This window comes from Manduca sexta, chromosome 22, assembly GCF_014839805.1.
Source record: "Manduca sexta isolate Smith_Timp_Sample1 chromosome 22, JHU_Msex_v1.0, whole genome shotgun sequence".
NCBI lineage: Eukaryota > Metazoa > Arthropoda > Insecta > Lepidoptera > Sphingidae > Manduca > Manduca sexta.
In genome coordinates, this window is record NC_051136.1 from 15116075 (window position 1) to 15139744 (window position 23670).

At 38.8% G+C, this 23670-nt stretch overlaps 1 protein-coding gene across 1 annotated transcript; it reads right to left on the minus strand.

Moving 5' to 3' along the window:
- Positions 1-1010: 1010 nt before the first annotated feature.
- LOC115451142 (histone lysine acetyltransferase CREBBP) lies at positions 1011-23420 on the minus strand. Its single transcript, XM_037441291.1, has 23 exons — positions 22865-23420; positions 18049-18263; positions 17275-17646; positions 16576-17145; positions 16348-16480; positions 15844-16274; positions 15543-15673; positions 15202-15460; positions 14703-14927; positions 14280-14447; positions 13668-13912; positions 12671-13208; positions 12210-12367; positions 8963-9043; positions 8392-8710; positions 8059-8202; positions 6443-6916; positions 6130-6354; positions 5125-5919; positions 4498-4758; positions 3965-4138; positions 3631-3801; positions 1011-1873 (listed from the first exon to the last, which is right to left on the minus strand). Exons 1-23 carry the CDS (start codon positions 22935-22937, stop codon positions 1373-1375), a joined length of 6663 nt encoding a protein of 2220 aa, XP_037297188.1. The 5' UTR covers positions 22938-23420; the 3' UTR covers positions 1011-1372.
- Between the last annotated feature and the right edge of the window lie 250 nt (positions 23421-23670).

Sequence of the window (23670 nt, forward strand, 5' to 3'; positions counted from 1 at the left end):
AAAAACCGTTTCCCGATTAAAGTCCATTTATTAGGAAATTCGGGACAATATAAGATATGGTAAAATATGACACGGTCAAGACAATATCGTCTTACCTTGACGGGAGATTAGAGCCGATTAGAACCAGATTACCGTGCATCTACCATAATTACCGCGTACGTGTAGATAATGATTTCAGTAAAAGTTTCCTTTATTTTTAATTAGCAGCTTGGATATGACATACTCTGTGCCTTTGGCGACGTCGCGCGTTGGAGACACTTCACTACAACATGGTAGAGGTGGCCGATGGCTGGCACATGGGTCATGAACCAGTTTTGCGTGTGTGGACTGGTCTGCCCATTTCATTTATTATAACTTTTTCGTAGTATTGTAATGCTCTTTGCCACCATCCTTGGAGATGACATCGGGAGTTTTCAGAAATATGTAGAAGAGAAGCTATGTTAGGCCGCCATTATTCTATTGTCTCTGGTTGCACATAGACAGAAGTTGTATTCTGTAATTATTGCGAATCTAATGTTTGATACTGTAAAAAGAGCATTTTGGATCATATTATTTCATCATTCCAGAAGCGGTTGCATTGTGCAAGTAAATAAATAAACTGCTCTGGACAAGATAAAAACTTTTTTTTTCTGTATGATGCACTGTATTTTATCCTTGGACTGATTTCGAGAACTGCTTTCCGAATTGATCGTATGGAATCTAAATATAACATTTTAATGGGTTTGTGAAATTATTCCATTCTATTGTAATTCTCAACAAAACATATAATCACAACCTCGAGTACTCGTACCGGTTACCAATGGAAATGTTCCAGACAAACTTGCAATCTCCATCAACAGATTTGCAATATTGGGTTATTAAAGTTTGTAGTTATTACTATAACAAATACTTTGAAAAAGACGTGTGTAAACCTTCTATCCCAAAACTAAGATTGTAGCCGACATGGAAAATACTGGGAATTAAAATGGACAAAGAGGTAGTAAAAGATATGTATTTAACTAAAACAACAGTTTATAATGATCACATAATTATATTATAAAATGATTTAATTACAATAAACAGAATAAGTATCATAATGTACCTACACTACAAACAACTTACAATTATTATACGCAAAGCGGACAGGACGTACTCCTCTCATATTTACATTTTGTACATTGAGCGCTCGATTCGGTCATCGTAATACTTAATTTACGTCCCTCGCGTCGCCAATGACAACTTATTGACAATAAATAGGGCGGGGGGGAACAGGAGCGGGACGCGAGCGAGGGGCACGCGGGAGGGGAGCGGGAGCGGGGAGGGGCGGGAGAGCGCGACCGCCGCGATTAGTTTATATATTACAGGGCGGCGCGGCGCGCCTCGGCTATGTACACTACAACTGCTCGACGAACTTGGTGAGCTGGTCCTGCGGCGTCATGGGCGGCAGCTGGTCCTCGGGCGGCGCGTGCGGCGCGGCCGGCGCCGGCGACTGTCGCAGCAGCAGCAGCTCCGACGGCGTCGGCGGCCGCGGCGACGGCGTGGCCGGCGGCGACCGCGCCACCACCGACCCCACTCCGCCGCCCACCCCCCCCACCCCGCCGCCGAACCCGTAGCGCGCGCCCGCGCCGCCCAGCCGGCCCGCGCCGCCGCTCACGCCGCCCACACCGCCCACCTGGCCCACTCCGCCCACCCCTCCCACCGACCCGTACGCGCCGCGCATCCCCATCATGTTCACCGTGGGCCCGGCGACGCCGCCGGCGCCCTGCTTGAACCAGCCACCGACTCCACCCACGCCTCCGACGCCCCCGACGCCGCCACCGCCGGGGCCGCCCATGCCGACATTTGAGACGCCACCGACTCCGCCGGGGCCTCCTACGCCTGACACGCCACCAACCTGTAAACAATAAAAACATAATTCAATTACAGTCAAGAAAATATTAAAAAAAAATATATTTTCACGTAAATATAATATTTAACTATCATGTAAACAAAGGCAATTTTAACCATAACGAGTAAAGCTATGGATTATAAGAGAAAGAGAAAAAACACGTTAAAACCCGACACAAAGTGTCACAAAACTTGTGGCCGGTCTTATATGTGAGCGAAACATAAAAACTGTATTTAAATAAAAAATAATATACATAAATTCATTGAAATTTTTTATTTCAAATATGATTTAGAAAAGAGTCTTGTGTATAGATCCTGTTTTAAACACCAATTTGAAAAAAAATAATATGGGCCTAAATTTTTTGTAGGGCACAGTAATTTTATACCTTTATCAGGCCAATTATTTTCGTGTCTAGGCCTAACATACTACACCAGTTGACCAAAACATAATAAAATAGTCAAAGGAAGACAAATAGAAAATATAAGTATTCAAATTAGTTCTTATGACAATATTGGCAATATTCGACAGCTGATGTACACAAATTATACTTAAAGATGGACAAGGCCTGATAAAAATTTAACATTGAATAAATGGTTTCGCTTTTATTTCAGGTATATTTTATTTAATATATTATACGATATGAGATCTTTTATAACACACTGTATAATATTACATTTGAATATTGCAACTTCTTGTAATTCATTCAAGAAGAGATCTGGACAAATCAATATGTGAAGAAGAAAATCAGGTACCTAATATGTGTTCAGAACGTGTGCACATGGAATTACTAATGCGTCAATAAAGCATAATTATATCTAACCACCCTTCAACAATACTAGAAGACAGACATAAGCGACAGAGGGCTATTCCTGCAACAATACTGCATACTATGCGTAAAAAATGAGATTATTATAGAACCACTGTGGGGTGGCACTTGACAGCACGCGGTACCGTAAACTAAATACACACACCAAATATATCTATCAAATTGACATTTACTGAATAGTAGTAATATTATTTATATAAAAGTTCTGCAATATATTCTGTATTCTGTAATACCAAGTAGTGAGTGAAGTTGCAATGAGCAAGATTTTATACCCATTTAAAACGCATAGTACAGCATGCGATTGAAGAACAAGCATAGATTCCAACTGCATAGATTAAGTACACAGCGCGCACAGGAAACACAAACAAAATCTTACGCGAATCTCAATTTATACATTCATTCACAAACTATATTTGTAGAATATTTGCTGTGATTTCGCTTACATTTAATGTATTATCGCGGCGAGTATGAAATAAAATACATAATTATACAAAAAAGTATTCCTTTATACCTGTGTTATAATATTACTTTTATAAAAAAGAAAATATTTGATGTGCCCTAAATTAGACACAAAATTGAGATATGATATTTTGTAAGTTTATTTTATGTCTTAGGTAGGTAGGGTCCCTATCCAAAATGCGTCCTATTTTAGATCATAAATCATCTTATGGAGACTGATCACCACCAGCCATGAATGTTCTCACTGCCAGAAGGTTTGTAGGTGAATTCCAATCCATAATGTAACAAATATTTATATAGAAGGTTCATCATCATCGGTATAAATATTGTGCAGATATTTCAATAGAATTTCGCTCTTCAACTAAGTAACTTCATGCCAATCGTGATTCAATATGAAATGAAACAATTTTGAGATATAGTGCCGCAGACGCTGACTATAGCGAATATAATGAGACTTGTTAAAAAAAGCGTTGCTTACTTGTGGCTGTTGCGGCAGCATCTGGTGCATTTGCTGCAGGCGCTGCTGCTGCGGCATCATGTGCTGTAACTGCGGTTGCTGCTGCACGCCGCCGCCAAGCACGCCGCAGACGCCGCCGACGCCACCGACGCCGCCGACGCCGCCTACGCCCGCCTGCTGGTTCTGCGCGTTCTAACACAAACAATAAGCATGCTTAGCAAATTCATACCATTCATCAAAATCAAAGTACGTCATTAAACGGTTAGAGACAGATAATGTTCTTTGCATATTTCGTAATTATTGTTAGATATTGATTACATTTTCTAAAAAGTTTATCTGGTTTATTGGTACTTACTTGTCTTTGTTTGATGAAGGCGGCCATTAATGGCGGATTGGACTTGAGTATTTGTAATATCTCTTGCTGCTGATTGTGGCTCGTTGGCGACCTGAGCGTCGCCATCAGCTGCTGCAGCGCTTTTTGGTGAACTTGTGGTTGTGTTTGTTGCTGTTGCGGCGCTTGTGGCCTTTGCTGTAAAATCGCAACATGCTTGTTTAACAAAGTGTGAGGTCGACCACAAATTAACAAACGGATAGTAGATCCGCTAATCGAATCGACACCGACATTCGCTTTTTACAAAAAGGTTACTAAAATAATTTGCAATCGACACATTAAAATATAATAATGAAAAAAACAAAGCATTCTGAGCTAAGATATTTTAATAAATCTCACATGAGACAGAAGACCTAAAGTTATGTGATTTGAACTCTTGACAGAGAAAAGATTTCAGAAAATGACGTCAGATTCCATGCATTTATCGATAAAGGTAACCTTATCAATATCGATATTTTTGAAATATGACATTATGTATTCGCAACTTTTGGATGTACCTGTAGCTGCTGCGCGGGGTGTGGATGTTGGTGTGGGTGTTGGGGCGGCGCGTGGTGGTGTTGCAGCCGCGCGTGATGCTGCGGGTGGTGCAGTGGTGGCGGCGCTCGGTACCGCGCCGGCCACTCCCCTCGCCCGCCGACGCCACCCACTCCGCCCACAGTACCGACGCCACCCACCCCGCCCACACCGGCACCAGGAGGGCCCATCGCAGCTTGCTTGCCATATGACGGCGCTTGCTGCCGCGCCGCTTCCTCTTGTACCTTTTTAATGATAGGGAATATGGTTAGTGGAGAAATAGTACTCAATTATAATAATCCGTTTATCAAACTTTATAAACTATTTTTTGTCATAGTCGTTCCAATATATAGCACGCAAACTGGCAACTTTAGGGCTGATTTAAAAAAGCAACATCATGCATCCACAATACTGCTGTGTGAATCCACATAAATTACGGCCCCGTCAGGGCAGCGCTACAGCCACATTGTTTTACGATTTTCTATAAACTGATTATTCTACTCATATTTTTAATTTAAATATATTTTGAACATAAAAAGGATTATAAACATCGAGATTATTAAATAAAGTATGGTATGAATTGGTTTTGTTATATGCTAATATTGTTGTACCTGTTGCAGCGCTTTTTGCACATTGTGCGGAACGTGCGAGGCGGCGTGCGGCTTGGAGGGCGGCGGTGAGGCCAGCGCAGGCTGCGGCGGAGGCGAGGCGGCGCCGGGGCCGGCGCGCGTGTTCATCGCCGCCATGCGCCGCCTTAACAGCTTGGCCTGCTGTACGCGCTGCTGCACTTGCTGTTGCTTCAATTTCTGCTTGATGCTGCTGCAGAAGGGCACCGAACACTTGGTCTCTGTACAGTGCTTCGCGTGGTAACAACACAACGCGATTAACTGCTTGCAGATCGGACAGTCGCCCTTCGTCTTGCGCTTGCAGATCTTGGTATGCGTCACGACGCGCTTCATCTTCTGGCACGATGGTAAGCGGCAGTTCGCGTCGCGACATTGGCACGCGTGCACCAACGACTGGATGCAGCGCTGGATGGAGAGTTTGCGCGCCTCCTGAGGGTTTGCCTGCTTCATGTCGCCCGGCGAGGAGCCCACGTCGATGTCGAGGCCTAGCTTCTCCATCTTGTGCGGGTGACCTTCCTTCTCGTGGCATTGCACGCATAGGTCGAAATCGTCGCACACGGTGCAGTGATACCGCGTCTCCACATGCGACTTGCAGCTGTTGCACGTGTACACGAACTTGTCTTGTCCCTGGTTGTGCAGCTCGTACAACATGCACAGTGTGGAGAACCTCGCTCTCCTCGTCGACGAGAACTCGTAGTGCCGGTCGCGCGCCATCGTCAGGAATGCATCGCGACCGTCCATGAGGTCGCAATTTATTAACGGGTCTGGATCTTGGATAGGCTGTAGTAAAAACATATATTTAAGAAAAGTTTATTATATATTTCATACTATATATTTTTTTAATCTTGATTAATGGAGTACCTTCTCTCGTATATATCAATAAATAAAAAATGCAACTTAAAGTTTACAAATTACCTCGTATTAGCTACTTTCGCACATTATTATGAAGTTACTCCACTAAACAAACAATCGCCAACAACATATTCTTACCGCTAAGCTGGCAGCGGACTGTGCGGAATGTAGCCTGATAACGAAGAACACCTCTTTGTGCTTCTCCATGGTGGCGAATATTTTCGCGCTGAGGTCGCTGCCCTGCTGCTGGTCACTCTGCTTCTTACTGTTCTTTCTCTGTGCAGCCTTCGATTTGTTCGACTTCTTCGCCTTTTTCTGACCTTTCTTCTTGCCATCGGGGCCTTGTTCGTTCTCCTCCGAGGACTGGAATATCTAAAAGCCATGTTAGAAATTGTTGTCGCATGCTGCATTAAGTATTCAGTAACAGTAAGCTAGTTGAATCGATACTGACCACTGCTTCGGCCGCTTCCGCCTGCTTCCGCTTCTCCTCTTCTTCCTGATCAAGCTCCTTGATGGACTCCTCGAGCACGTTGGGCCAGAAGTCCCCCTCGAAGTACGGCAGCTCCGCCGCCGAAGAGATATTGTCCTCCATTGCTTGTTTCAGAATGTCTTTATAGTCTAATATAATCCTTTCTATGATACCCTTGTCTAGCATTTTCTTGTACCACTCTTGTAGCCTCTTCGGCTTGGGGATCCTTTGCTCAGGCGGATGGCAGTGAAAGATGTAGTCGTCACCCTCGGACGGGGGACACGCCCATATGTGAGCCATTGTGTATCCTAACTGTTTCGCGTAATCTAAATAGCCCAATAAGATTTCGTGGTATACGGCAGTCCTATACTGGCGCGGTTGGAAGAAATGTACAGAATCTAGATATGCTATGTAAACGCGCCTCGTGTTCGGGGTAGGACTCTCGCTGCCGTATTCCTGTAACAAGTAAAATTATTTTTATGCGCGCTCCGCCGAGTGTCACGATTTTAAATACTTTGCGAAGAATATTATGCAGCAGTACGCTACAGGACAAAAGACCGCAAACATTTTATATGTTAGCAAAATTATTATTCTTTAGCAGGCAACTGAAAGCTTCAATACCAGTGCCTACATCGCACATACGGACCCGACACGGTAACATTGTCGTGATATTATAGATGGCTGGGTAGGTAGGGACATTCGCTACGGTAACACGAACAAGAATATGGACCGAGATCGGTACCGAGCACTATCCGCGCCGCGCACGTGGGCATGTGACGTTAACGTATGCGTGTTTGACAATAATTTCTCGACATGTTCCAAAACGTATTTATTATTTTCTACAAAAGCTTCTTTATATATATTTCAGTTTTATTCGTCTACGTTTGTGATAATTGGTAAGTAATGTTAACAAATAAATTATGAAAAAGAAATTACATAACTTATCATAACTGCTCAACATCAACAGAGAATTCAGCCTTTGTTCACAGGTCATCGGCAACTACTTGTCAACACGTTGAATATAGTTAATAATAAGACGACAAATAGAAAAATAACGTTTTAAACAATATATTATAAAAAACTGTAGACGTTAATTTTATAATTCCAATTGGGTAAGGCACTTCTTTCATCCACGCAATAATAAGAGCTAACTGTCGAATAACATAAATAGCAAACTGTGACGTCACCAAGTGTCACCGGCCGTAATATTGCGTGCGTGGGAAAAAGGGCATGATTACCAGCCCCCCTCTCTTGCTCACAACAATATTGTAAAATGAATTACGTGTTTTATTTTAATCCAATTTTGATACTGACTTAGCAAAATTTCTGTTTCGTATTATTGTCGTTACATATAAAATCATGTACAAAACAAAATCAAACATAGGAAAGTACACTATTTTATCTTTTGTCCGGCAGCATACAAGATATCAGCTTGCGACAGACTACATAAGGTATTGAATGCAGAGAACAAAAACGTACCATCTTTTCCCATCCAGAATTGTATCTCTGCACTAACGGAAGCAGAACAATGCGCAATTATATCTGACAGCATTTTTGGAACATAATAAGAACAAGTGTGGAACATTTATGCAACTTACCTGAACGTGCATGCCAAAGAAACAAATGTCGGTGCCGTCGACTTCTTCGAATGCGAACAACGCCTTCGCTCTATAGGGGAACTCGGAGGAAAGCTCGCCAGACTCCACGAACCTCGACCTCATGCCTGGCTTTACTTCCACCATCTAAAACAAAATTGCTTTCAAACTTCTAGTTCCATTACATTTTACTATCGTTTTGAATAATATGATATTTTTAATACATTTATGGTAGCAGTCAAATAAAGTCTCCAAATGAAATTAGAGTGACAATAACATGTTATGGCTGATGTCTATTAATTCAATATTAAATTTCCACACAATCCACATCCTTACCTTATCGGAAGACGCGACTACCCTGATATGCACTTCGCCGGCCCCAGCCTCTTTCTTCTTAAGGAAATTGTTGACTCTAGTCTCAATATAAATGCCGAGCTTGGACGGGGGCAGTTTCTTAGCGCAGAATTTGTTCTCTCTCCGTTTGGCCCCCTTCTTCTTCAAACAATTATCACAGCAGAAGCCTTGAGGCCATATTTGGTCGTGATGCAGCACGCATATCTGGTGCTGCTTCCTGCCACAGTCCATGCACACCACAAACGGTTCTTGCTCCAGATGATCATTCTTCATCTCTTTGAACTGGTCCTTTTTGATTGCACTGAAAGTTTTTGTATGTGTAAGAATTTTGGCAATTGTATCTTTTATTTTTGGAAATTATGTCAGCATTCGAAGGAAATGTAACAGGCGAGATTACAGCCGAGCCTAAAATATTTTAAAAATTCCAGGCCTCAATTTAAAAAATTGGGATAAATGTAAATACTACTGAGGTAAACCAAAAGAAAGACAAAAACATATATTTTATTATTCAATTTCTAACTAATAGTTATATAAGAAGCCGATATATACTCACGTTTGCGGCTGCAGCGGGTCGTCGCCGAGCGTGACGGTGTCGCCCTGGATCTCATTGAAGCATTTCTGGCAGAAGGTGTATCTATCGGACACAACCCCTAATGCTTTTAGACTGTTTATTTCATAATTCTCATCCGTGTGTGGCGGTGGTGTGAAGCGAGTACAGGAACGTTTTGTGTGCAGGCAAGGACGTGCGTGGAGAGGGCGAAAAAAAATTAGTAAGCAATGATAACATAAAAGGGGTTAATAGTTCAGACAGAACACAGCGAGGACATTATATTGAACAGGTAATGATTTGCGATTTGCACATACAACATTGAGCTTAGTGTACAAGACATAAGGTACCCAAATTTGATCAGTAAAATTTGTTTTAAGTCACATTGTTGGTGCAAGTGGCTGATATAATTTTTAGGACAAACAATTTTATTTCATCTGGTCTTTTGTGATTTTTATTATTCCCGAAATACTAGATGAAGACAAAATTGATTTTAGAAAAGATTTAAAAATGAAATGTTCGCAGGCGAATGTGAGTCGAATATCGTATACCGTGGATGACGAAATAATTTATAAACATAAATCAGATAGAGGTATATGTAACACAGACATTTAGATTCAAGATACCACCAGCCTATGTTGTATTTGACATACACCATGTAAGGGCTATGTATTTTTCAAGGGTTAAAAGGAGTTATAAATGAAGAAGTGGGTATGTTTATGAGAAATTAACATAATTGCAATGAACAGAGATATCAAGATTGAACGCAGACAATATAGCATAGCGCAACACAGAACAGGATAGATTTTGCAAAATATTACATTACATTATACTGAAACATAATATATAGTGTGCATGAGAAAGATTTATAATTTCATTTCTGGGTTGTATAATGCAAATATATCAACTGATTTGCAACAATCATTCCATGCTGCTCTGCGTTGCAACGTTTGGCGCCGTGGTATACGTATAACCCAAAAATAAATGTATTATTACTAGATAATTGGCATAACTAATATGCATATCCAAGTGATCAATTCATCATAAGGCATCTTACAACTTTTATTTTTCCAAGATCTGTGATGTTTCAATTATTTTAAATTAAGTTATTTGCGAGTTTAACAACATTCATAGATTGTCGGATGGATTTTATAACTAGACTTGACACTTTTGATCCGATTTTTCTCATCAATAATTATTTAAACCAGCGGGGCTTTAATATGGCTAATGTAAATGAAATGATCATAATATTAATGTGAATTATCTGATATGTAGGGAGTAAATAAATAAAGGCTTCATTAAGTTTGTACTTTGACCGTCAGTATAAGATGGCATACAATGAAACCGGTGTCAATTCACTGATATGTCGCGTTCTCAGATTCCAAGTTTTACACCACCATAACAATTAAGTGAAAGCGCTTTGAAGACTTTAAACGCAATTAAATACAAAATTGTCATAAATATATTGTCTTAAAAGCAAGTTGAGGATCCTAATACACAATGTAAATTATTCATAAGCCAAGGTGTGTCTTGTAAAATATTACTAACTACTAATTCCTTCTAACACAGATTTGTATTACGATATAATTAAAGTTCTTATAGGCTTTAAAGGTTTGTATGACTTAACAAAAAAGCTTCAGCTAATGTTAAAATTTTAAATATCTAATCATATTTTATGGCTTTGAATGATGAGACGAGCTTGCCGTTCGCCTGATAGTAAGCGATACGACTGCCCATAAACAGTGGGAACACCATTTTGCAAAGCCGCCGTCTTAACCGTTCACACCGTTCCTTCCACCGTACGATTGCTATATCTAGTTTTCGGTGAAACAGTATAGTTCGCGCGCAAGCTCTTCGTAATCGTGGGTTTCAGAACAGAACGGATGAGCTCCGCGTCTAATAGTCCCGCACACCCGCGGTACTAATGTTGACGTTAGCGCGAGAATACATTAATATCGCTGTCATTACTCATTTTGATTATGCTCCTTTTTATTTTACGATCTATGGACCATAAGTGTAATTGCTGAATACCTAATTATTATTTTAAGTTGGTCTAAGGACCATTGGATGTAACTGAAATATTAAATACTATAAATACGTTGACTAATAATCATCTATTATAGATATGGAACACTTTTGTCGCCTCGCTACCTACATCAATAAGTCACTGCATTATGTTAATACATCAATATTCTTTGAAATTCTTCGGTGTTCGCTCGCAAACTGTACAAATTATTTTACTGAGGGCGATGAAATAAAAAGTTCAGAATATAAGCATTAGGGACATGGTTGGAGAAAGTAAGCACCCAGCAGAATGTCAATTTGAGGATTGAATGTATGTTTTTATATAAAATCCATTCACCGTATCATACAACATGATGTTTAATTTTATTTTGTTATAGAAATTCGAGAGCTTTATGAGGAATAAATTTTTGTTGTCCTAATTGTTGTTATCCTATAATCATTAAAAACAGTTAATAATTATATAAATTTGAGCATCATATGTTGAACACGAATTAATCTACAGGGTGTTAAAGAATGGAGGTACCAACAATAATGCTACATAGAATGTGTGTAACATACACACTAATACATGTGAAAAACTGGTAAAAGTTATAAATGATTTATTAAACGTCTAATTTGTGTAAAAAATAATTTTATTTTTAAGTAAAAAAAAAATCGGTGGGTACCCCCATCCATTCGGCTACACTAATAATATGTAGTTTTTTGCAGAAAATGTAACACCTTTTGATTATTTGATGAGTTTCTAAAATCGTATTATTTTAAGTAGATTCAGGTTGACTATGAATATACTTAAACTATAATTTTACATGAAACAAAAAATATACTTCCACTAAATACAGCAAAAATTATTTTATTGTTATGTTAGGATACATTAGCTAACATCATGTATAATATTTTATTTCATTACAAAATATATTTTTTGTTCAGAGATTCTAGTAATGTCTGCTACACATCACAGAATCTGTTACAGCTATATAGGCCTAAATTTTATTGCCAGAACTATTTATATTTTAAGGTGTCATTTTAATGCAGATAGTTTTGCTAAGAACCAAGCTTCAAATGATTAACCTATCAGGGAAGTAAAATAACGTGAATTTTACGCACTTTTGCTATCATGGATCCTAACTAAAATTCTCTGTGCTAAACACTAAACACACTCCTTATATATGTTAAATAAATGAACAGGTATATTTATAAATAGAAGTAAAATATTATTGAAGAAACTCACCTATTCTTGTAACTGAAGTACTTCGCGTCTCTCGGTATGGTGCAGAGCTGCTTGCCGTAACAGCACAGCACTTGCGGGTTGAACGTGTACTTTCTGCCGCAGCAGTAGCCGAGGCTCTGCATCACCGGGTCTATTTCTTGTTCGAACACCTCCGACAACTAGAGGCGACAAAAATATTATGTTGCTAAGTGTTAAAATGTTATTAGATTTAAATTTTAGTTTAGTATGAGACATTTGCCACAGACTTGGACTAAAAAATGCAACATTGTGCAATGTGTCTGATAATATTTTGTAACTGATTGAAATTATTTCAAAATTGTATTTAAATAGTTTGAAAACAATTATGAAATTATATGAGAAAATTTGAACTAAGGAGATTGTTTTTCTGAGGAGTTTTTTTTTGGAGTTTAAACTTAAAGATACAGTAACGAATTATTATTTAAAGCGTATTCGAAACTCACCTTAGTACAATATCTATAGACTCTCGAGTTTTTCCTATTGTAAAGCCACGCGTTCTCAAACATTAACCATACGTCGTCTACGTACTCCCACGGGTCCTTGTACCTGCCCTGGTCGAGCTTCATCTTTATCGTGGACAGGTCTATCGGCTTTGAGACTATTTCGAAGTAGTCCGGAATGCCGAGTGCCTGCGCGTCCACCGGCTGTCTGAACGGCAACGACTCCGGGTCTTGTCTGAACAGGTTCTCCAACGTGGGCATGAGCGCTTGCCGCAAGTCCTCTGGCTTGAACACGAACATCCGCCTCGTGGCGTCCGCGCCTACGCTCGTCTCGCCGGGCTCCTCCTTCACCTCCGATTTGATCTCTGCTTTGATCTCCTGCTTAATCTCTGGCTTGACGACGAAGTCGGGTCGGTCTGTGGTGTCTTTATCGCATGGTGTTTCATCCCTCATGCCTTTTCCGCCGCAGTCGTCGTCAGGATCAGACTTGATGCGAGCATCGTCCTGTTCTTGCTTTATTCTCACATCGTCTTGTTGTGGACTGTAGGGAGGTACAGGAATAATCATAAGATTAGCAAAATTATAACCAACGATTTTTAGTTTTCTGTTATGCTTGTTACTATTACATGTTGTTTTTTTTAATCATAACACTGTGTTTTACATTATTGTTAACTTTTCCAGGTGTTTTTACCCTTTATAATTGATTATTATGTGTATGTTTAAGCATATGGTGATATTTAAAAGTATTAGTTTAAAAATAGTTAATCAACTTGGAATAATTAAACCTGGTCTCGTTTATTTTAACAGGATAAACTAAAAGCTGATTAAAATCGCCTCATTAGAGTTGTGGTGGGTCAATTAAGTTAAAAAAAAAACAATTGCATTACGCATGCACGTAATATATATATATATATATATATATAGTTTTTTGTGTAGATATGAAATGTTGGTCGAGTGTGTGAGTGTGAGTATAACTGTTAAGTGAAGTGTCGTTACTGACCTGTGGTCCTGCGCGGCGGGCTGCGGCGGCTGCGGCGGCTGGGGCGGCTGCGGCGGCGCGGGCGGCGCGGGCTGCGGCGGCGGCGCGGCGAGCGGCGGCAGCGCGGCGGGCAGCGCGCGGTGCGCCAGGTGCAGCGGCGCGGGCGAGGCGCGCGCGTGCGGCGTGCCCGGCGTGCCCGGCGAGCCCTCGCGACACGCGCCGCTGTGGTTCACGAACGGACTCGCCACCGCGCCGCTCAGGCGCGACTGCACACACAACTCAACGTCTACAACCTACAACTACTACACGCGCTCACTAACCGACAACACATCTTAACATTACATTGCTTATACTACGAGAAATGTATGTTCCATTTTATATTGTTTCGTCCAAATTAGATGGAAAAAAGATAATAATCAATAAATTTCAAATATTGCAATGAATAAAAATATGTTGTAATACTATCTCGATCTTACGTCCTCAAGAAATTCTTATAATGTTGCCTCTTTGTAAAATTCTAATAAATTCCACCTGATTTAAAACAGATTCATTTAACTATATAATTTCCCCAAACTTTAATTGACATATATGAATTATAAATTTAAATATTAATATGCGTTAAAATTCTCTCACCTTAGTATTGTCAGTTTGGTGATTGGGTGATGCCAGAGGCGCGGGCCCGTTAGTGTGCACGGGCGGGTACTGCGGCGCGGGGGAGGTCAGTGGCTGACCGAACGGAGACATGCCCGGGTTGCTCACACTGCCTGCCCCCACACTACCACCGTTTGGAGTTTGCGGCATCTGATTTAATATAACAAACATTGAAACTCAGACAATAAAATAAAATCCAAAAATATCTAGTGGTTCTCTAAACTACAATGTTTTAAGTAAAGACATTATCTTGCATAGGTCACTAGCAAAATTCAATTGGTTAAATATTATACTTGTGTTATCGTTTTAATTTGCGATACATTTTGGTTCAATCGAAAACCATACAGAGACCAAATAATGTCAGAAATATTTATGTATTGAAAAAAAACAGTAATTAGCACATACCTGATTGGGACTGGGTCCGGGCGGTCCCACGAGGTTGGGCTGATAAGGGAGTCGCGCGGGGTTGACAGCCAACGCGATGCCGGGCGAGGGGATGCGCATGCCGGCCATCGGCGCCGAGCCCGCCAGCGCGGCGCGTGGCATGGGTGCGCGCACCCCCGCGCCCGCCACGCTGCCAACCCCCACGCCGCCTACACCGCCCACTCCCACGCCCTGGCCCAACTGCCCCTGCACATTATACACAACATTTATAACTAGTTCTCAAGCTTGTAGAAGTACAAAGTACTAACATTTTTGCAAGTTGGCAACCACTAAGAAATGTTTGGGGAGGGCCTGTGAACTAACATTTTTAAACCAAAGCAGTTCAGTATGGCGAATCAAAGCTACCCTCTATTCTTGTTTTATCGGACAGTCATGAAAGAATATGCTACGGTGTAAAATGTTCATGCTAGATGTACTGGTTCCATGCTTGGCTGCAATTTTTTTTTTTATCTTTACTGACCTGAGACTGCACCTGTTGTTGCGCTTGCTGCTGCGCTGCCTGCGCTGCGAGCTGTTGCTGCTCCTTTCTCTTTTGTCTCTTCTCCTCTAACTCTTTCTGGATTTTGTATATCTTTTCGGCGAGCAGATGATAGTATTCCGAGCGCGTGCTCGCCATCTCGTACATATCGCCCTCAACTTTTCTCGCGTACGCAACTAAATTATGCATACGTTTGTCTAGCATGGCTGTCGGGTCTGGGGTGGGGAATATTGCCTGTACCCTGGAGGAAATAATAGAGTAGGCAACATTTTAGTACATTTTTCATTAAAATCAATATTGATTAATTACACATGTAAACTTACAGCTTGTGGACAAGGTGGTTTCTGAGATCAGCCGTAATCGAATGATGCCATTCCTTAGTGCCGGACACAGGATTGGCGGTTACGGCTCCACCTGGAAGCTGAAGGCTGCCGGCGCCCATCTGCAACAAGTCCTGTTGTCCAGATTTTAATGTTTTTATTTGGAAATGGTAAACATTTAAGTATATTTATGGTTTTGTTTATATTTATAAGAAATAGAAATACATGAAACTAATCAATAACCTATTATTAATTATATTAAAAATAAAACATTAATAACAAAATATTTTTTCATGTAACTAACCAGTTGTTGTTGCTGCTGCTGTTGTTGTTGCTGCTGTTGTTGCGGTTGCTGCAAGTCTGGCTGCTGTTGGTGCGGGAACAGCGGCTGCACCAGCTGCGGCGGCTGCTGCGCCTGCACCACGTCGGTGAGGCCCGGCGGGCGCGGCGCGGGCATGCGCACGGCGGCGCGCGTGAACCCGCCGCCCATGTTAGCCACGGAGGTGGGACAGGCGATGCCGAGCGCCTCGTACGCGCGCTTCATGTCGGCGCCGGGCGCGCCCGTAGTGCCGCCGCCCGACGCCGCACCCGCGCCCGCACCGCCGCCCGCCCCGCTCATGACACCCTGCACGCCACCGCCGACGCCCACGCCACCCACACCGCCCACTCCCGGCACGCTGCCGACGCCGGTCACGCCACCAGTCACACCGGTCGCTGCGTGTGACGCTGCCGCTGCTATAAACCAACAACATTTATGCATCTACCCTTCTTAACACTTGAAGCGTAAGTAATAATTTAAGTAACTCACCGTTCATAGTTCTAGTCCGGTCGGCTTGTTTGAGTGGTAAGCAAACAGGACAGTCATTTTTGTCACAATGTTTCCAGTGATTTATAATTTGTCTTGATGAGGAACAATGAGGTACCGTGCAATTTTTGCCGGCCTGTAAACAATTATGTCACATTTTAAGATGGAAATGATTTATTAACGTATTATATTACGATAATTTAAAATTCAAGAATAAAAAGTGACTTGTACCTGACATGACATCATATGATTGAGAACACCTTTCATAGTCTTGCAGTGCGGTAAGGAACATTGCCATGTTTCGCCATTGGAAGCAGTCTCGCGTCGCTGGCATTTATGTGCGTGCAGCAACAGTACCAGTTGCTGCTGAATAAGTTTGCGTTTCTGTGGGTCGTAGGCGATGGAGGCAGCAGGCGCCTGTTGCGGCGCAGTAGGCTGCTGCGGCGCGGGCGCCTGCGTGGCGGCCTGCGGCTGCGACTGGCCGCCCGCCGGCGCGCCCGGCGTCTGCGGCGAGGGCGCGGGAGGAACGGCGGCCGCGGCGCCCCCGCCACCCGCGCCCGCCTCCCCCGCCGGCCCGAAGCGCACGCCCGCCGGCCGCTGCGGCAAGGGAGCGCCCGCCGCACCGCCCGCTCCGCCGCCGGTGGCCGGCTGTCCGTACGTAGGATGGTATGGTGTGAGGGGATGCCCGCCGCCGCCGGGCGCTTGCATGCGCTGGTGGTGCTGCAACGTGCTACGCATGTTCGGCGCCTGCATGCTCACCCCGACGGCACCCACCCTACCTCCCAAGGGGCCATTTTGCATCTGTGAAGCAAATCATTAGATATGATTCGCGATGAACAACACGGATGCAAATAGTTGAAAAATGTTACGAGGATCAGAAGAATTACTGAACAATAAATGAGATATAGAATGTAAAGTAATATTTATTACCTGTGCATGCGGATGGTGCGGCGGCGTACCGTGGTGGCTGTTGCCCATCAGCGTTGGCAGCTGCTTGTTGACATTATTGATGATGCCGCTGCCGAGCATGCTAGCGCCCGTCATGTTGCTATTGGTGACGATCATATTGCCCACGTTCGCCACGTTCATGCCGCCCTGTATCGAGCTCATCGGCATAGTTGAGTGCAGCTGATTTGGATGACTTGTATTTGGCATTAGTTGCGGGTGCATGCCACCCATGAGGTCCTTTGATACGGACACATTTGGAGGTGATTGTAAGTTTGGGCTCTTACTTCCTAAACTACTCAATCCCAAAGGATTGTTGTGGCCTACTAAGCCGGCTTTGTTGCCCTGTGAAAAGACCAGCAGACGACATACGCAAGATTAGTAAACCTATTGATTTAATACATAGTTTATTTTGTAATTTAATCCAAAAATGACTCAAAAATGCACCAGTGAATATTTACGGCAGTAAATAACAAGCATAGCGATTGTGGTTGATGAAAATTTTATTGTAATTTGTTATAAATTTGGAAACAAAACGGTATATTTTAATATTATTTCTCGTGGCAAAAATTACATAAACATATTTTAACAAAGCATTTAAGTATATTGCTGTATGCACATAATTTACTATTTTTAAATTGAATTTCTAAAATACTACCCTGATGCTAGGCCTTTGCCCATATACTGTAGAAAAGCCCTGCCTTTTGTACTAGGTGTTTTTAGAATTACGAAATTTTGGTATCAATCTCAGGTACTCACTTGTTGTATAAGGTGATTGTTGATTCTGTGCATACCAGCTGTTGGATCATCTCCATTCAGCTGTTGTTGCTGGGCCATTTGCCCCCCAGGCCCTGGCCCCTGTGCTGGGGGCTTAGGGCCGGTGACTCCTGGTTGTTCACCCCAAGAACCACCCATCAGCTCATCAGGGAGGTCCTTTTCAAGGTCAAACATGTCAAGGTTCGAGAACCCATCTGCTGCAAACAGAACCACATGTTATAGTGACAAATTTATAGTTTCAGTAAAATACAATATTACATAAAAAAAATAAATGCCTATTTCGCTAACCCATGTGAGTCAATCATTTTTCATTGATTATAAGTATCAAAAAGTATCATAATATTAGTAAGTCAATTGTGTTAATAAAAAATTACATGCCTGCACAATTTTTTGAACTTATCAGAAATGCAGACAAACATTCTTCAGTAGGTACAGTTTAGTCAAATGAGCATAATATTTTACTGTTCAATTTAATTCATCAGCATGTACTTAATATGTGAATATTGCCCTTTCCTTTCCTGATTGTAGAATTTTACACTTTTGACTTCCACATAAAGGGGTCTAAAAATACCAATGAAATAAAAATTGCTATGCAATTAGTATCACGTAAAATAGATATTATGTCTATTGATAATTTTAATACTATATTTTATAAAGTAAAATTATAAAACATCAAACTTGATTTGTCACAAATCTAACAAGTTTTTATAGAAATAATTTCAGAATAATATTAATTCCATGTTTCCATCAATATAAATAAAAATATCTACTTACTTTAATCTTATTGGTTTATAATTGTAATTACTTTATGAATCATATTATTAAAATTAAAAAATATATTTATTTAAAATTAAAAGATGCTTTATCTCATCAATATAGCTAACTTATGAATATGCATTTGGTTAAAATACAGAAACCTAGATTTAGCTGATAGAATAAAGGATCTTTAATTTTATTTTTTTGAAATTAGGCTTATGTTGATTTCATGAATGAAAATATTTTTTGGTTTAGGGAGTTTACATGGAGGCCACAACACCAAATACTGATAGTCTCAATACACCTTGTACATTATTTCAGTTACTCTTTGGAATTCACCATAATGTGAGCTTGTAAATCTGAACAAATTTAGCTCTTCTTGTTCTGTTAATATAACTTGCAATTATTTATGGTATAAAGAAAAACACAACAAACATGAAGAAATTGTCTTATTTAGAATTATATTTATTTGAAATATTCTCAATGGAACAATATTAAAATTTAACAAAAAGTCATATAAATAAATATATTATTTACAAAATTACATATCCTTAAAGAACCTTCATTGTTTTTGGTCTGCCAAAAAACATTGCAAACTGAATTGTTAGCCAAAAAAAAAATTGTTAATGATTTCCTAAGAAACTCACAACTATCTCCCTAAAGGAGTATACGGACAGGCAACTGATACATCAATAATAGGGGGATAAACCTATACCCATGTAAATAGTGAAGTCCCCTTTCCACTCCAAGTTGTTCATATGTGTTTTTAACTTTGTTAGCCCAATCAAATTTTAAATACTAAGCTTAACAATAGGTGGAGGTACACGGCTACTAAACCATCAAGGGTTCTTTTATGCTCGAAAATGAGTTATTCTACATCAAATAATTAGTCTAAAGTACTTTATAGACTTGACTCGGTGGATGTAAATAAAGAGTATATTTATTTCTCTTAATGGTTCAAATATGCTTTAACTGGATTTAGAACAGCGGAATAACCATAATTTTCTTACTTACTAAATACAATTATTATATGCTTCTATTTGAAGTGTAGCTCAAATATTATAATTTATGTTTATCTCAAAACAATATATATTTTTTTATGGAAATACATTTTAACATGGTTCCTATATAAGCAGCTAATACATAATAATATGTTTTTTATTTTACAATTTTAGATACATTTTAAACTAATTAAAAGATTTTATCTTAGCCAACTTGTAAAAACCATAAAAATAAATTTAATTCATTCATAAAAATAAATTCATTTTTGTCAACAATCTATATATCTCTGGGGTTAGTAGTTAATAACACAGCATTTTAGCCACACTAGTACTGATTTATTTAATGAATCAAAATTAAATTATAAAAAATTTAAAACATAATATCTGATTATTAATAAAAATCATTTGAAAGAACTGTATTAAATCTATATTATTAAACAAATATAATGGTGCTATTTATCTCATTTTTATAAAACTATTTATTCATCTTTCTTTAAATATAAAATATATTTTTACTTTACAACAGTGTTTTTCTATTAGAATGAAATCAATATTTAGATAATGAATATAGTATAAATATCAACAACCAATTTTTTATTTCATTTATATGTAACTTTTTTTCTGAGTTTAAAGTATGACATAACTATAAAATAAGCAAATTAAAAGAAACATATTATAGCACAATAAAAAGTTAATTTAAACATATCCTTGATAGAAACAAATAGATACTTTTGCAATCAAATTAGATATTTTACTCTAAATTCTATTAATGTTTAAACGAGCTTAATATGCAATATAAAACTTGAGGAATAGAAGGAACATTGGATATAATAATCATAATGTGGTATACACCTCAATATTTAAAATTACACAAATATGGAACTTTTACATGAAATCATTGGATGTAAAACACTAATTAAATTAAATTTATGAAATCTATCAAAGTAAGGAATTAATAAAGGACCATATTCTAATGTTATCAAAATAAAATAAATGTTGAAAAATTTAAAATCAAATTTGTCTTGTATAATTTTTTTTATTTATAGTATAGCATCTTATTACAAGATAAAAATATTTTTGTGTAAGTTGTAGTACTACAATTTGTTCATCTTCCATGAGTTTTATGTAAACACACTTACAAATATTGTTCAATGAAAAACAGACACCAACCAGTAACAATAGTAATTATAATATATTATGTATTTTCAAAATATAGTACAATGATCAGGTTAATCAACTTCTGTACTGTTTATCTTATTTTGGTGATGTTATTAAACACATATGTATTATGAAGATTATTGCAATATAAATATCATATTTCTTTTAAATATTGGCTCTAAAGGTTATTATTTTTTTATAAATGTTCTCATTGGCCAGTTTGATATCCACCTTAGAAACATTAATAAAAAGGAAAATTATTGTGAGTTCAAATTAGTAATAGGTATTTAACCAAAAATACTTTGTTGTACAATATATAGTTTCTGACAAGAAATACACAACCTAATTCAAATAGTAGTTGACAAGGAAGAATAAGTGAATCTAATTTCATAAGTAGAAGTAAAAACATTTTTAAAATATGAACTATTGAGTAAAGTGTTGATACAAAATATTATGCTAAATCACTTTAGATTTGGAAATCTTTGTTTTTTGTTCCAGTGTCCACTTGGTACAGAAGAATGCATATTAATCACTTGACATAGGTCTAGACTGTGTTAATAATTCCTAAGAACAAAGAGTGTGACAAATGGATATTTTATCCAGTAACACTGTTTTGGCTACCTTGGAACAGGTGACATTTTATTATAATGGTTATGAACTAAGTTTGACTAAAATAAAGCTAGAAAATTTAAAGATAAAAATTTTCTCACATGGACTTTTGCTCAGTATTGTAAACGCATAGAAATTAAATTAGTACATGATTATGTTTCATTTTTTTAAAGGAACTAAATCTTCATGCACTTACTTGTAATATTCAAGTCAAAATGATTTAAAAACACAAAACAAAACTGAGTTTCATTGATGAAAATAAATTTCTAAGCCTATTGATTTAGGTACATAGATATTTAGTTTCAATAAAAAAAAATCTAATTGCCAACAAAATATTTGTACCATTTACCATTGTTTTAATGAAGAATGTCACCAAAATAATAAGGAAACAACTCAATTCAGTTTGCAAAGCAAAATTGACCAACACTTCAATGTTAAATTTAATCATTATTAATTCAAGGTAACCTCATGTAGATATAATATCAAATAATTTCATACATTTAAAACAAAATGTGTTACATAGTGATTAATTTCATTGAAATTGTTGACCTTTTGTATCCAACCAGTGTGTGATTGAGAGGTTAGGTACTATTACAACTGTCAAACTAACATGATATAAACAATCTCATGTGGTCAATCAAATTTACATGTGTCTTCAAAAATTAATATTTTCTCATTAGTGTAGTTTTTATTGGAACATCTTATGTAGGTCATACTAGAATTTATGTTTAGGCTTTAGCAAGAATTAAAAATTATTTATGACTAAAAACATGTTTAAAAAGTCACATTATTTCACTGCCTATCTTTTTCTTGATCGCTTCTAGTTTGATTAACAAGTTCTGGAATAGTTTCGACCGTCTTGACCTGATTTGTCTAACACTATGTTACTTCGACCGCATTTCTTAAAGAATTTGAACGAAATGTCGATAAAGTACGAAAGGGATTTACATTTATTTTATTAAAAATCATTCTTTAATATGTTTCTTATTGAAAAAACAATAAATAGCAACCTTACAACAATGTAAGAAAACATCGTATTGCCTCATAATAATAAATGAAATGACAGAAAATATCTCATATTTCGGCTCAAAATCATTTATTGTGCGTATTCATTGCATTGTTTTATTATTTCACGAGCTAAGACACAATAAATACGACGCAAAACTTCCGAGGCGCTAACAAGAGCGAAGGCAAAATGTCAAAAACCAAGAAAGATAATATGACAGAACACTAGTCCAACACTTTGCAAACTATCAAAACAATAAAATACTCACCCGCAGAGTCAGAGGGACCCTGGAAAGGGTCCCTGATCATCTTCGGCCGCTTGTTAGGCGGCTCATCGGCCATGGCTCTGTTTACTAAACGTAAGCCGTCTTGAATATTTCGGCCCGCCGAGTCAAATAACACTTTTATGTCTTATATCTTCAAGAAATAACATTTTATAGCGATTTGTCATTCATCATAATATAATTCACCCACATCACGATCGTTCGATGTCCTTCGGACCGTAGAAGGCACATATTAAAATTTCTCACTCAAGTATTCGCCATTACAAAGCTCCGAATCGAAGAGCTACACAGAACCTCTCACCATCTTCCGTCGGAACTAGCACAATAAATGAAAACAATATCACCAGATTTTAGCTACTTTATTGAACTTATTTCTCCGATCGAACAACACGATTTCACTTAACACTTTAAAATACACGGAATGGTACAGTTTATGATAAAATGATGTAAGAAAAAACAGAAAATTTACACGACAAATTCCGAAATTCTTCTCAGTCTCTCCAGCGCAAAATGGCGGCTGTTGATGAAAACTTTTTCTACGCTTGTCAGAAAATGTCGGCCTATAAAGAGACCGAGTGGTCTGATTGGTCAACGCACACCACGTGACTACCGGAAATACGAACTTGACGCAGGATCGGTCCATATATTGTGACGTCAAGGCGAACAAATCCGACGAAAGCCGAATCAAGTCGATGATATTAAGACCATGTAAAAGTGTTTTGTAGATACATATTAAATTGTAATAACTTTAAAACAATAGCAAAAATATTTTTAGGTAGGTAATTTTACAT